Raw genomic sequence first — 13,682 nt, forward strand, 5'->3', positions numbered from 1 at the left:
TTTATGTTTATTATACTTACAGTGAAGGCCAGATCTTGGCCTCTGAAGACCCAGATGCCAGAGATACTGCTGTCGTTGTTGGTGCCGAACAAAATAACGCTGGCAAAGGCATTCTTTCTCAGTTTGTCCAGGCGTTGGAACATGCCTGGAAAAGCCAGAGAGGCATTTGTAACATGCAAGGTGTTTTATCACAACATTGTTTCCCAGTCTTTGCTACAAAGAGATGAAATCTGTCCATCTGCCTGATTAAAGACCATAAGGAACAAGACTGACTACTTGTCGGAAAATACAATCCAGTTAAACTTCTGCCAGCCTAGATTTGGTTACAACTAAAGCGTCTTTGTTAATCCCAATAGAACGCAGTGTAAGGTGTGGTTCGCTGTGACCACAGCATGAACCAGCCTTTCACTCACTGATCAGAGTAGACTGGGATGAATATGGTCTTTGCTTTATATTCCCCTGTCAGATTAAGACTTGATGCCATGACAGGGCACTGCCTTGCCCAATGACAGGGGTGGGGAAACTTTTAGCTCCCATTACATGAAGTTTCTGTTCATTTCGCATCTGAATTCCTACAACTATTTATCCTTGTCCTGTTTGTTTCAGATATCTAGGCCAGATGACGACTATGCAAAATCTCAAAACCACCTCGGATGAACTGCACAATCTAAAATTCCATCATGGGAATTTTCTTTAAAAACTTTCTTCATAAAGCCATTATGCTAAATTTCAGGTTTTCTTTATCATGGTTGATCACTGCAAAACAACCAATCTGGAAGCATTGTAGAAAGCTGCAGTCTAGAACTTGTTGCACAGCATGCTGAAGGTGGGGAATGGGCATTTTACATTTAAAAACTAAATGGGGAAAAAATAACCAACATCACTTAGTTCCATGGTTTTTCAGCAACATCTCAAAAAAATTATATTGTACTTCTAATTCAATGACACCAGTAGAAAAAAAAAACAATCCAGTGGTTTAACAGGACTTTGCTGCAAAGTGTTGACAGTCTTAACTATAGACATTTTTCAGAATCCAACATTCTTCATTTGATCTGCAAGTCAAACCATAACATGCAATGACATTCAGTCATTGCTAAAACTACATTTAAAAATTAAGGACATGAAAAAAACGTGAAATAAAATAAAATCCAATATCTATAACTTCTAGACTCTTACATTCACAGCAGTTATTTACAAAGTCAACAAAAGTGTTCTTCCAAATGAGATGGCAAACATTCAAAAACAATCCTTTGAAATGAGCCACTCCTGCTGAGTCTCACCTGTGATAAGATTGCAGCTCTTGAAGGTAAGCGTCAGCTCCTCGGGGTATTTGTACTGAGCATGCCAGATTGAGTAGCCCTCTCTGTCAAAGTTCTCCCAGAAGTGAGGAAGCGCTACCGTCATGGTGTCCTCGTTGGAATACTTCCTCTTGAATTCGTCCATGACAAATGCGCTGCAAGAAAGACGACAGAAATTAGGTGTGCTTTCAGTGCACACAGCTGGAGAAAATAATGTTTTGTTTTTTTTTAATCAACAGTAGCAGAAAACAGTTCAGTCAGAACTAGAAAACACATTTAGGTATGAATGTATAAAAGCTGCTGTTTTCCCACTCCGAGATCTAAGCTTAAGTCAAGATGACTTCTCTGGGACGGTGGAACATTCTGCAACTAAACATTTTAAATCTACTGAAGACATTTTTATAGACTGGCTTTTAGTGCATGTTGACCTAAACAGTTTTGGCTCAACAGTCCTTAGTCACTTCAAGCCATTTTATTGTCTTTTCTAAATCATCTTATATTTTATTGCATCAGCAAGCACTATTCAAATAAACTTGCTTAACACAGAGGCTTTTGTTGTAAATGTATTCTGTAACTAAATACATTTATGTTCGACAGATGTGGAAAATGTTTGCTGGCTGTAACGAACAACAGTAAACATGGACTCTTATTGTCTTGATTGTATACGTTTACAATCAAGTTGAAATTGAGATTCAAGGTCATTGTGACCACAGCATGAACCAGCCTTTCACTCACTGATCAGAGATGACTGGGATGAATATGGTCTTTACTTCATCTCCCCCTGTCAGATTAAGACTTGGTGCCATGGCAGGACACTGACTTGCCCAATGACAGGGGAGCAGCCATTTTCCCCATCTGGATTAATTACTCTTACTTCCATGAACCACTACAACTTCTTTCCAAAGTCCTGACTTCACTTTATAAGTTAAACACCGTGATTAAACCTTCAGTTTGCCAGCAAACATTCCAACTGCTGTCAGCTATAACAAAATCCCCATTTTTCGTGTCAACTGAGTCATTCCTCTGGATATCTACCTCTTTGGCAGGTGTGCGAAGGGGTCCTTGGCTTTGGGTTCGGCAGCCAAAACAGCATCACAGTCGTCCATTTCTTCTTCTGGAGCAGGCTTCTTCTCCTCCTTTTTCTTTTCTTTCTTCTCCTGGGGTTTGGCTGCCTCTTTTCCAGCCTTTTCTTTTTTGGCTGGGGTTTCTTTCTTGGGCTGCATCTCAGAAAACTTCTTGGCTAGAAGAAGAGAAAAATAGCTCCCAAGTCACATTAAAAAAAACAACAACAATTCTCTGGCTGAATGTAGATGAACCTTGAAATGTTTATAAAGTATTCATGCATTTCCCAGAGTGCTTGTGTTTGCAGATGTGTTTGATTTACATGGAGCATAAATCAAAATCTCCAGACAGTTAAACAAATGATGAATTTAACAAATGATATCTCATTGCTTTTTCTTAGGATCCCCTCTTGTCTCTTTGCTAACTCACCATCAAACTGGGCCATCTTTTCACACAGCTTGACTTCTCCGAGAACAGCCTTGAACTGAGGCTGGTTGACGCAGGTGACAAACCAGCGGGTCACGTTGGGATAAGGCTGACGGAAGGACGGCTCCAACACCTGCAGAGCACATGTAAAATTAAATTGGATCAATCAGGGTAGTAAGAAATAGCAACGACCCTAGTATGTACTTATGGAAATCCGTGACAGGCTTGTGTATATCAAACCTGCTTGAAGAGCCAAACCATGGAGCAGGCCACAGTAATGTCCGCCAGGCTCACTCTCTCTCCCACGAGGAAAGTGCGTGTGGTCAGGTGTTGGTTCAGCACCGTGAGGATCTTCTTCACGTCCTCCTTGGCCTGCTCTGTGGCCTGAACACACGTACGAAACATTTACTGTGCATGATGACAAGGTTCTATATCTACTAGGTACCAACAGACAACTAGGTCACTTCTTTGAAAAGTTTAATGTAGAGCTGCTGCACCTGCTTGTTGAACTGCATGATTCCTAGAGTGGGGAAGACCCATGCACTGGCTGGAGGGATGATCTCTGAATCAGCAAAGCTCACCCACTGCAGAACCTGGGCAGCAGCCTGAGGAGTGGAGCCACGCAGGGCATCATTGCTCACTGCAATGACACGGCAAAACAATCATGTTCAAATTAAAGAGGCTCATGAATTATTTTAAATATTACTTTGTCTATTGTGGTCTTTCAAAGCATGAGCTCCTTAATGTAGGGCTGGTAAAGTTTAAACATATACAATACACAACTTGATTTAGTGGCAAAGTAAAGCTTGGTGTGGAGTGAATAAAAGACATTATGATCATAAAAAGTAAAAGTTGTGGTTAATAATATCTACAAATGGTCAATTTCATGTCTTCTCCAATATTGTGGAGCCACGTTTGTTGTATTTCTTCCTTTACTCTACTTTAGCTGCTAAGTGAATACTGTTTCAAATTTTATTAATGCAAACTAGAAATATTTAAGCAATTCTTTTTGCAATGTTTCAGTGCAACATCATATAACAATATTTAAATCCAAGTTAAAAGCATGACACTTACAGTAGTGAGCAATGGCATTACTCTCAAACAGACAGAAGCCGTCATCACCCTGGAAGGCAGGTACCTAAAGACAGAGACAATTTATTTTTGAAAATTAAATGGTTTTGAACATGTTATACATCACAACTGTAGTCAAGATTATTACAGCTACCTTGCCTTTATGGGGACAGCATGCCTCACCCAATTTCAATGATTTAATCAGCAAAAGTATGACCATGCAGTTAATGAAATGTCAAGAAGACATTGTGTGTGACATGTTTGAACGCCAGAGGTCACGCCGACATAAAAGATGAAAAGGCATCACCGAAATTCTTTCTACTAACCGGTTTTACTCACCTTGCCTAAAGGGAAGTTGTTAATGAAAGCAGGGGAACGGTTTGTCTGCCCAAAGGTGAAGGCAGGAGGGTTGCTGGCCACCTTGAGGCGAGCGCCGCTGTACTGGGCAGCGAATCTGGGCCTTGAATGCCCTCCAGTTGTCTGGGTATGTGTACAGAGTCTAAAAAAAGACCAGGATACAAGAACATTTATTTATACACAGAATCTAAAAGAAACATTTACAAAAGTAATCCATTAACATTTATTTCTCCTAGATAACAATTTAGCTTTGTATCATTTTCATTGAAAACAATATATGGTCGGGCTCTATTATGCTTTAACATTTAAAGTTCACTGATTAGAAGCTTTAGCAAAGAGGCTCAAATTGTCAACCAAAAACCAAGTGGTGAGCAGAAACCAAGCTGCTGGTGCCTTCACTCAATGAATGAAGGCATCCACTCTGTGAGCTCATCATTCATTTAAAGATGACAATGCAAAGAAACGCAGTTCAAATAGAAAACTGATTTTTAGGTGCTAAAATGAAAACCGGCAGTGAGTGTATTAAAAACTATAGATCAACTATCCATATTCAAGAGGCTTATAGCATAATTTAAACGTTATCTACCTATACATTCCCCCATAAAAGCTAAACTCCCAGTTCACAAAATTCACGGGCCAAACATAGCACTGAATACAGCTTTTGTACCAAACTTAAAGAAATTATCTGGAAACCCACAAACGCGATTCAAATGATCTCGAGCAGTTAAGGTAACGTGGCACAACCCAGGGCCAGCACTTCCAATGCTTCGTTGGGGTAGCAAAAGCTAGCCACATACAGAAAACTGTATTAAATTCTTTGGAAATAAAACACTCATCACCAAGCAAACAGCGGCGTAACGTTGTTATCTTAAAAACATGCGCTGTAAACGCGACGATGGCTCCTGATTTTGGTCTGATTGTGACAGTGGAATTTTAAAGCCAGCTCCATTGCTAACAGCTCTCCATCTTACTCACCCCTGCCGCCATCTTCAGGACGAGAGAAAGAAAGAACGCCGGCGCGCTCCACCCACGTATTTACGGACACGAGACGTGCGCGCCCCTGAAAATTCCGCGTTCACACATCGAGCCATGTCACAGCATTGATTGAAAATCAAACTATCTTTAAAGCTTTGCCACGTTTACAAACGTATCTTAACATGGGATACCTCCATCAAAATAGTTATTTTAAAAAGAGCTAATATAGTGAGATGCAGGACAATTATACAAAGATATAAGAATGAATAAAATACTTTATTGCAGTCCACATACAAAAAAACAAAATAAAACAATTTCTACATGAACTAAAGTAATCGTTTTCCTGTGGGCTACTCTAACATTAATTAACAAGATGTGTTAATCTTGACAGCAGTATCTGTTTGAGTTCTTACATGACTTGTAATAAACAGCATATATAGGATGCAAAGAGAAAACAAAAAATTGATTAGGGTGCTTCAACAGCTGTCACCATACATACAAGAGTAAAAATAAATATATACAAAAGAAGATTGATGCAGAAAAATATCCATATGACACACCACTCTGAAGCTGTAATCAGCTCACAAGACCTGAGAAGGAAGAAAAAAATGTTACCTTACTGTCTAAATGCAAAAAAAACAAAAAAACAATTTCAACTACAAAACTTTTCTTAAAATAATGGTTTGAAAACCAAATTAGCTTGAAAAAATCTACATATACAAAATAAGACATAATGTTTAATTCAAATGCATTTATTATGTGCACACTAATGAGCACACCGACAACTGGTCTGATCAAAACACTCACCCAGATAGTCATCCATGAGAGATCCAATTGCGAACTGAAAAACAAATGTAAAATGTAAAATAAGACTGAAGCAGGACCGCATTACATTTCTTGTTTGATTTTTCATAAATGCCAAAAAACTAAATATGTCTAATGACAATAATGCGTAATGACGGGGCGGCAGCTTGGCAAAATAAAACAGTTTAATTGGCTGTGCAGAATAACAACCAAGTCACTTTGGTAAGATCATGAGCTATATGCAAATTTCTGAACAGAGGCTGATCTAATATTTCCCTCATTCAACCTAAATATGCCTTTAACAAACTTCTTGCACAGAATAATATTAACTATATGGATCACAACAAATTGACCTTGTACTACAGCAGCCAAACTTAGCTGTAAAAATTAAAAGTTAAAGAATACATGGATAAATTGTTAATACAAATGTTACTTTATTGTGAAATAAAAAGGTAACATTCTCAAATCCAACCACAGTTTCATAAAAAAAAAAAAAAAAAAAAAAAAACACACTTACAATGTCATTCTTGTCAACCCTTGTGCCCACAATTTTCAGCCGGATCTCATCATCTTGCTGAATTACAATATCCTTTGAAAAAAGAAATTACAGTATCTGTGTCAAAGAACAAAATAACACCAGATATTTGAAAGCAGAATTATCTTTTTTCTACTTAATTTTATTACTTTTTATGTAATTGCTATAAAAAACAAGAAAACTTTTTTTAAATAATGGCAGGGATTCCGAAAAAGCAATAAAATTTAAAAATATTCCCACCTCATCAACAGTCTTATAGCAAGGAGGATTAGAATTGGGGTCAAACTCCATTTCCGAAGGAATGGACTGCAAAAGAGAAATTTATATTACATACATCTACCAAACAATACAAACTCTAAATTAGCATGTAAAGCAATAAATTAAGTACAGCAGGTTAAAACTGACTTACATGGCGAGAGATGAAGCAAGACATGGGACCAATTTCTGTGAATAGCCCAACCTGCAATAAACAGTAACACTCATCATTTAAAGGAAGGCTAATAAGAGTAAACAACAAAAGTAGTGATGGAGAAGTAATAGTAACATCTGACATTGACTTAGAACCTCATCTTACAGATAAATATAATTACCAACCATTATTTTTATCTGTCAGAAACAATATACTATTGTTTATGACCTAGTTAAATTAGCAAATAGAAAAAAAGGTGGATTTAAAGATGCCACTGATATTTCAGTGGGAATCACTGTTTTGAGATACTTGGTACTGTTTAAGAGTTCAAAATGTGTCTACAAGCTACTACAGGAAACTTTTCAGTGGTTTCTGTGTGGTTGCAGCCAGACAAAAAAAAAAGGGCATTTCCTTTTAAAATAGCTTTAATCTGTTGCTTCATATATGCACAGCATCTCAAGTTCAAATTTGTCCCAAGGATTTCAGTCAAAGGCGTGTGGGTTCTTAGAATAAAGAATAAACTATACATGTCCTGCCAAGCGTCACATGACTTCTAAATAGAGACAAATCTGACAAAAATATAAAGATCATGAATCACAAAATGTACCAAAAATAAATTGTTACAGGTACAGAGTAATACATTCTCCACTTGGATAAAAGTCTAACATTAACAAATTAAATGTGTTATGGCTATATGGTGCTTAATTCTCTAACTATTATTTTTGTGCCATCTGGATGAGGTCGATCTTTTCGTTTTTCTGTTTTTTTTTTTTCCTTCTAGTTTTTGAATATTGACTCGCATATATTATAGTTTTGCCCAACTCCTTCTGTATCATATTTATTTAATATTTTAACTAAAAACAATAAAATCGGGACATACAGTAAATCTACACTAAACCTCACCTTGTTAACCTGAGTGACCACAGCATCCACCACTTCTCCCTTGAACGGACGGAAGACAATGGCCTTGTACTTCACGGGATACAGAACAAAGCCTCTGCTTGGCTGGATTACACCCGCCCCGATGTTGTCAATAGTGGTGACTGCAATGACAAAGCCATACCTGGAAGACACGACAAGGAAAAAAAAACAAAACAGATGTACAGCTTGTAAATGCAATCACAACTTGTCAATATTATCAACATTATTTCTGTCAGCAACATAATACATCAATCGTCTATACCTGCTTATGTGTCTGCACTATGTAGTCAGAAACATTGTCTCTATGCTATGTTTTACATTGAATAAATATTTTAATGAAAGATTTAGACCCACATTTTGTTGAGTCATTTTGTGCCTGTGTATGTGCAGACTTACAGTTGATCAAAAAAACTTACATTACACCTGTTTAATATCCAAATTGAGTTCCACTAATGCCAATGATTGAACAATTTAATATTCATTCTTGTTTATTTCTAAATACATAAATACAATAATAATCTTTATTCACTTATCTTTCAGGAGATAGCACTTTTTATACATAATTCATATTATAAAGCTGATTATATTTGTTTACATTTTATTTTGAGATAAGCAATAAGAGACCATAAAAAGTTCAAAATTTGTCGGTGAATTAGAAAATGTATCGACAGATTAACCATAATAAAACTCATTATAAGGAAAAATACGCTACTACTTAGTAAAATATCTAAATAAAAAAGTGGGAAAAAAAATTCAAAAACAAATAAATATGTAATTTTGTTGTACATTAAAAAGACCAACACAAAGCTACACATGAATGCAGCATAATAAGCCAGAGATACCTTAATAAAATTAGGCGGTTAAATGTTACGGACAGATCTGAATTCACTCACTTGCCAGTACATGTTCCCTCTACTTCAGTAAAAAGTTTCTGCTTCACAGTGTTCAGCAGGTTGGGTCCAAAATACCTCGGGTGTAGTAAGATTTCATGTTCCAAAGAAATCTGTAAGCACCAATACAAACGTGAGTCACGACCAGAAAAAAAAAAGTTGAAGTTTGAGGATGCAAACCGCCATCACCACGTTCGTAAAACGATGCAAAACAAAACACTAATAAACCAGTCCAACCTACATCCTAAGAATAACATAGACATACTTACATGGTAAAACATGTCTGTATTAATGTCTGCCTTAATACAGACAATACTTTTTATTGGCCGAACCGCTTCTCCCTGAACAGTACTGAATGGAGCGGAAAATCTCCACAGTAAAGTCACTTCCGGGTCAATGACAAAAGAGTCATGAGCGCCGCTAGTAGTAATGTCAGTTCGGGCCATAGCCTGCCACCTGGGGGTGAGAAGGAATTAGTGCAAGACGGCGTTAAAAACAGCAGGCGTGACTCAGTGCTGTGCGTTGATTGGTTGGTCTGACTGGACTCACAAGATCTGATATAGGAAACGAAGCAAAAACAACGCATTTAGAAAAAAAGGCACAGTTATTTTCACCGCCACAGATGTTCTGTATAACATTATCTTTAACCCACACTGAGACATAAGTTTAAGTCTAAGCTGGGATTCCTTTTCACCAAACTGAGTTTTTACTTAAAAGGAAGTAATAACCCATCTAGTCATCTTTTCAGCTGACCGACATGGCTAGGAACATCTTCTCGAAGTTGCTTCAGTGTTCCTACGTCCATGCAACTTGTAAGTAGTTGAATACATTTTTGACTCTTGAGTGGTTTTGTGTTGCTGAGCTGCCTCTGCTCCACACAGGCGTGTCTCCGAACGGGAAGCTTGTTGCAGGAAAAGGCTGCTGCTGTTAAGGTTCCAGGCAGCAGACGGTCCAGCAGTAACTCTCCTCCGGACAAAATCAGCCGCTATCCTATTCCCTACAAGAAGGACTTACCTTATGATATTGTGGAGCTAATGGAAGAAGTGAAGTCGAAGGTAAATACAAGAAAGTAAAAGTTTTGGTAGGCGTTTTACTTCCATTTGACTTTTTAACCTTTGAAATTTTTTGCAGGGAGGCTTTTTACCCAATGTCTTCAAAGTACTTTCTCACAGGCCTGCAGAGTTCAGAGCTTTCTTCTCATACTACAATGAATTGATGAACAAGGAAACAGGTTGGTGTTTATTTTCTACATGAGGAGAAGTTATATTTCATTTGAATTCAACAAGTAACACTCACTTTTGCCTGCTAGGATTTTATGTTATAGATTTTTTTTAAAAGTAGAGCATAAATATGAAGTAAAAGGAATAATTTAAGTGTGGCATCAGTATGTGTTTGGCCCCCTTTAATCAGATACCACTAGATAAAACCCAGTGTATCCATATACTTTGTCAAGGTTCTGTAGGAAAGACGGAAGAAGTCAGAAAATGGGAATTGGTGAAAATTAAGGTTAGCTTGAGCAGCAATTTCCTGTTTTGTTTGTAATTTGCATATAAGCACTGGACTTCATAGACATTTGAAAGCACAACTTGGAAATGGTGTCTTACTACATCATTCAATCCTGTTATTTTTGGTCAGATCACAGAATGCTTGTGCAAGAAACCAACACCATAATATCTTGCAATAAATGGGGAGGAAGTTAGAGTAATAGAATTAATGGCATCAATTCTTGTTTTTCTTGAAGTCTCTTCATTTTACAAGTTATATTGCTACTTGTAAGTCTTAGCTGGGGTTACAATGCTGTTCACAGTAGTGAACACTGCAAAATCACATTTTGGGGACAAATATTTAAACCTTTAAAAGAAGAAGGATTTTGAAACTGTTGTTTTTCCTCAACAAAATTCCTGAAACTCTCCCTCAGGGGGACTTTTAGTGATGTCCCCAAAATTTCAAAAATACATTAACAGCAAGGCGACTTGTCTAAACCTAAAGTTAGATGTCCATTAAGTTCACCTTTTCAGACATCCAGTATCTACAATTAAATGTTTAACAGCTACTGTTTGTGCTGTATAGCTCCAGATGATGCCTGACTGTTTATTCACATACAGTTTTGTCCCTGTTTTTTCTTTTTCCAGGCAGGTTAACCAAGGCAGACCGTGAGCTAATCGTGGTTGCCACCAGCAGTCATAACAAATGTCTTTACTGTGTGGTGTCCCATAGTGCTCTTCACCGCATCTACTCAAAGAACCCTACTCTTTCTGATCAGGTATCATTATTTTTTGTGCTGTACTTTATTAAAGTATAGTCAGAGCAGTCAAAAGGCAGGTGTTAGTTTTGAATTCAACCACACCATTTGTCATTGTTTCTTGTAAAAAGATAAAAATCTCAGTTTTTTTTTTTTTTTTTAATTTTCATAAAATATTTTGCTGGGATTGAACTGAAACAAGGTTTTCTCCACTGATAATATATTTTCAGAAGAAAGATTTACAGCCTTAGAAGGTATAAAATTAAAAACTGGATCAGGAGTCAAGGACAAAAAGTCAAGGAAATGACTGAATTCTGCCAGTGACTCAAGAACTTAGCAGAGCTCTAAAAATATTCATATACTTTGATTTCTTCCCATCTTGTCATGTCACAATAATAAACTTAATAGTATTTTATTAGAATTTTGGATAAATTAACAAAGTAGTTAAGTAATTGTGATGCATGGTTTTCAAAGATTGGCTTAAACTAAAATCTGTGTAAATACGCTCGATCCACATTTTTTAAATTCATAAAAAATGTAAGTCATTTATCTGTTTCTTTCCCCTTCACCATATATTGCGTTATACTATGTTGGTCTAACATAGAAGTCCTAGTAAAATACTGTAAAGGTTCTCTTTGTTAGTTGAGAAGATCTGAAAAGGTTCTACATTAATTTTTAGTTTCGGAAAACACTTTTTTTTTAAAAAAAAAAAGCTTTTTATCCCGTTTCAGGTAGTTGCTAATTACAAACTTGCGGAGCTCACACCTCGGGAGCATGCCATGCTGGACTTTGCGATGGCCGTGTGTCGCTGTGACACCATCACAGATGAGCACTTTCGGTCTTTGGAGGAAGTCGGCTTTGACCGCGAGGACGCCTGGGATATTGCGGCCATCGCTGCTTTCTTTGCCATGTCCAACCGACTCGCCCATCTTACAGACATGAGGCCCAACAAGGAGTTTTTTAACATGGCCCGTGTTCCCCTGGACAAGAGCAAGAACTAGGCAGAAGATAACTAGTGGAGAAGGAAAGTTGTGTTACATGCAGTCTTTTCTAAAGCAAAAGTTATGTGTGATGCAACACATTCACAATACAGCCAGAAATCTCTCAGATCTATTTTTGGTTTCTTGTCTCTCTTATGTTTTTTGTTCAGTGTTGTGAAAGGAGAGAAACTACCTAAAGTGAAGACAACATGAGAGGAGTTAAAGGAATGTTGACTTTCAATTGTCATTGATTGGATGTAAATCTTTAATGTCTGTAAAAAAAACTTTTATCTGCAATGTGTTTTCATGAAATAACAGATAGTTTCATAAGGAAGCTCCATGTTGGAACTACCTTAAGCACAAAAAAGAAAGAGGGTAATCAGAAATGTCCTGCATATGTGAATTTTATTTACCTCTAAAACCTTTCAGCACTAAGAAGACAAAGAAGCACAAATATAAGGTAATGTGTGATTCATGTTTGTATTTTGTTGGGAGAGTTTTTATATATATATATATATATAGATATCACTTAAATTTAAATATTTTTCTGCTGTTTGCTTGTAGTGGCTATGTTCTTTATATTAGGAGTTTTCCTTGCTTTATTTTCCTGTTAAGAGGTTCTGTTTGCACATGATTAGAATATCAGAATAAAAGACGGAGGTCTGTTGCCAATGAATTGTATCTCTTTATGTTTAAAGTCTGGGATGCAAAATGACTGAAAGCTCTGAAAATACTTTTATTGAATACACTGCCTGTTTTTTTTTTTTTAGTATTTGTCACCTGGTCAATAAAAGTACAAAAATGTTACTGTTGTTGACAAACTTCTTAGAGCTCTCTTTTGATTTGATTAGATTTTTTAATGAACAGGAAACCATCCTTGATATGAAAAGATAGAAAATGAGCTTCAGCTCTTTGTACATGTAAAATCACAAAAAATAATGTTAAAAGTTTGATATTTTTCCCACAGATTGCACAGCTACAATCCTGTTATGTAGTTTGTCACCTCCAGAGGGCAGTATATTCCTGCATATATTAGGATGTGCAGCTAAAATGTGAATATATTCATATATTTAAATAGAATAATTAATGAAACGCAGTGTAACATACCATTACAAAAAGATGAGAAAGCACTTTCTGTCTTTTATTCCTGATCTTGGTTCTATGTTACATTGTTTTTCCCCCAAATCTTTAAAAATCAACACAGAATTTACCTCATCGCTGTGGTGAATGTTAGTTTGTGAATATGTAGGGACTAGATGTGATCTCTTGAGAATAACTGCAAACATTCCACAAGGATCACACATTATAAATATTTTCTAACCAATCTGAATGTCATTCCGAATTTAAAAGTAGTCTAAATTATTTGTTTTTCCACACAGACAGGATGATATACTATATCCCTGAAATTTATTTTAATATTTCACAAATAACTCTCTTCTTATACGGCTGTCCTGTACTTGTTGTTTTGATGTTTAAATGCATTACAGATGCATCAGTCACTCACAACCTCCATGTCTCCTCACACTGCAAAAACAAGACAACAGGCTCCTGGAGAGCAGCTGATGACCTGCAGCTGTTCTGCATCTCTCTCGTAACTCTGCATAGAATAGAATATGCAAATTACTTACATTAATAGACAAATCAATGTGGTTTTATATCCATGCTTACCTGAGAAGTGGAGGACAGGGGGGGGGGGATGCAGTGTCGTTATT

The 13,682-nt window shown here is 36.8% G+C and overlaps 3 protein-coding genes and 1 long non-coding RNA gene across 4 annotated transcripts in view; 2 read left to right on the forward strand and 2 right to left on the reverse strand.

Annotated features, from left to right (window-relative positions):
• LOC116713885 (uncharacterized) overlaps positions 1–2,872 on the forward strand; it is a 26,825-nt gene extending 23,953 nt beyond the window's left edge. The window contains exon 3 of the long non-coding RNA XR_004337932.1: positions 2,761–2,872. This is a non-coding gene — a long non-coding RNA (uncharacterized LOC116713885). The remainder of the gene's footprint in view (positions 1–2,760) is intronic.
• Positions 1–5,216, reverse strand: part of eef1g (eukaryotic translation elongation factor 1 gamma) — a 6,892-nt gene extending 1,676 nt beyond the window's left edge. The window contains 10 exon segments of the mRNA XM_032554157.1: positions 21–145; positions 1,281–1,453; positions 2,334–2,538; positions 2,790–2,919; positions 3,027–3,170; positions 3,284–3,426; positions 3,861–3,924; positions 4,197–4,307; positions 4,309–4,356; positions 5,190–5,216. Coding sequence (XP_032410048.1) covers positions 21–145; positions 1,281–1,453; positions 2,334–2,538; positions 2,790–2,919; positions 3,027–3,170; positions 3,284–3,426; positions 3,861–3,924; positions 4,197–4,307; positions 4,309–4,356; positions 5,190–5,201 — 1,155 coding nt within the window. The 5' untranslated portion in view covers positions 5,202–5,216.
• A 230-nt stretch (positions 5,217–5,446) lies between these two features.
• polr2g (RNA polymerase II subunit G) lies at positions 5,447–9,196 on the reverse strand. Its single transcript, XM_032554158.1, has 8 exons — positions 9,018–9,196; positions 8,752–8,861; positions 7,841–8,000; positions 6,938–6,988; positions 6,769–6,834; positions 6,511–6,582; positions 5,997–6,030; positions 5,447–5,779 (listed from the first exon to the last, which is right to left on the reverse strand). Exons 1-8 carry the CDS (start codon positions 9,192–9,194, stop codon positions 5,766–5,768), a joined length of 684 nt encoding a protein of 227 aa, XP_032410049.1. The 5' UTR covers positions 9,195–9,196; the 3' UTR covers positions 5,447–5,765.
• Positions 9,197–9,282: 86 nt separating this feature from the next.
• LOC116713883 (uncharacterized) lies at positions 9,283–12,646 on the forward strand. The gene is made up of 5 exons (XM_032554159.1): positions 9,283–9,560; positions 9,630–9,803; positions 9,880–9,979; positions 10,881–11,011; positions 11,722–12,646. Exons 1-5 carry the CDS (start codon positions 9,552–9,554, stop codon positions 11,989–11,991), a joined length of 684 nt encoding a protein of 227 aa, XP_032410050.1. The 5' UTR covers positions 9,283–9,551; the 3' UTR covers positions 11,992–12,646.
• The last annotated feature ends 1,036 nt before the right edge of the window (positions 12,647–13,682 follow it).

Source organism: Xiphophorus hellerii, chromosome 23, assembly GCF_003331165.1.
Source record: "Xiphophorus hellerii strain 12219 chromosome 23, Xiphophorus_hellerii-4.1, whole genome shotgun sequence".
Lineage (NCBI taxonomy): Eukaryota > Metazoa > Chordata > Actinopteri > Cyprinodontiformes > Poeciliidae > Xiphophorus > Xiphophorus hellerii.

Bases quoted from the DNA above. Each gene is read 5' to 3' on its own strand.
- polr2g (XM_032554158.1), bottom strand. From the start codon at position 9,194: ATGGCCCGAACTGACATTACTACTAGCGGCGCTCATGACTCTTTTGTC. The intron at 6,583-6,768 runs GTGGGAATATTT...CTTTTTTCAAAG, and splicing joins GCTATAAGACTGTTGATGAG to GATATTGTAATTCAGCAAGA. The intron at 6,031-6,510 runs GTAAGTGTGTTT...TTTGTTTTTCAG, and splicing joins GGGTTGACAAGAATGACATT to TTCGCAATTGGATCTCTCAT.
- LOC116713883 (XM_032554159.1), top strand. The intron at 9,804-9,879 runs GTAAATACAAGA...AATTTTTTGCAG, and splicing joins TGGAAGAAGTGAAGTCGAAG to GGAGGCTTTTTACCCAATGT. The intron at 11,012-11,721 runs GTATCATTATTT...ATCCCGTTTCAG, and splicing joins ACCCTACTCTTTCTGATCAG to GTAGTTGCTAATTACAAACT.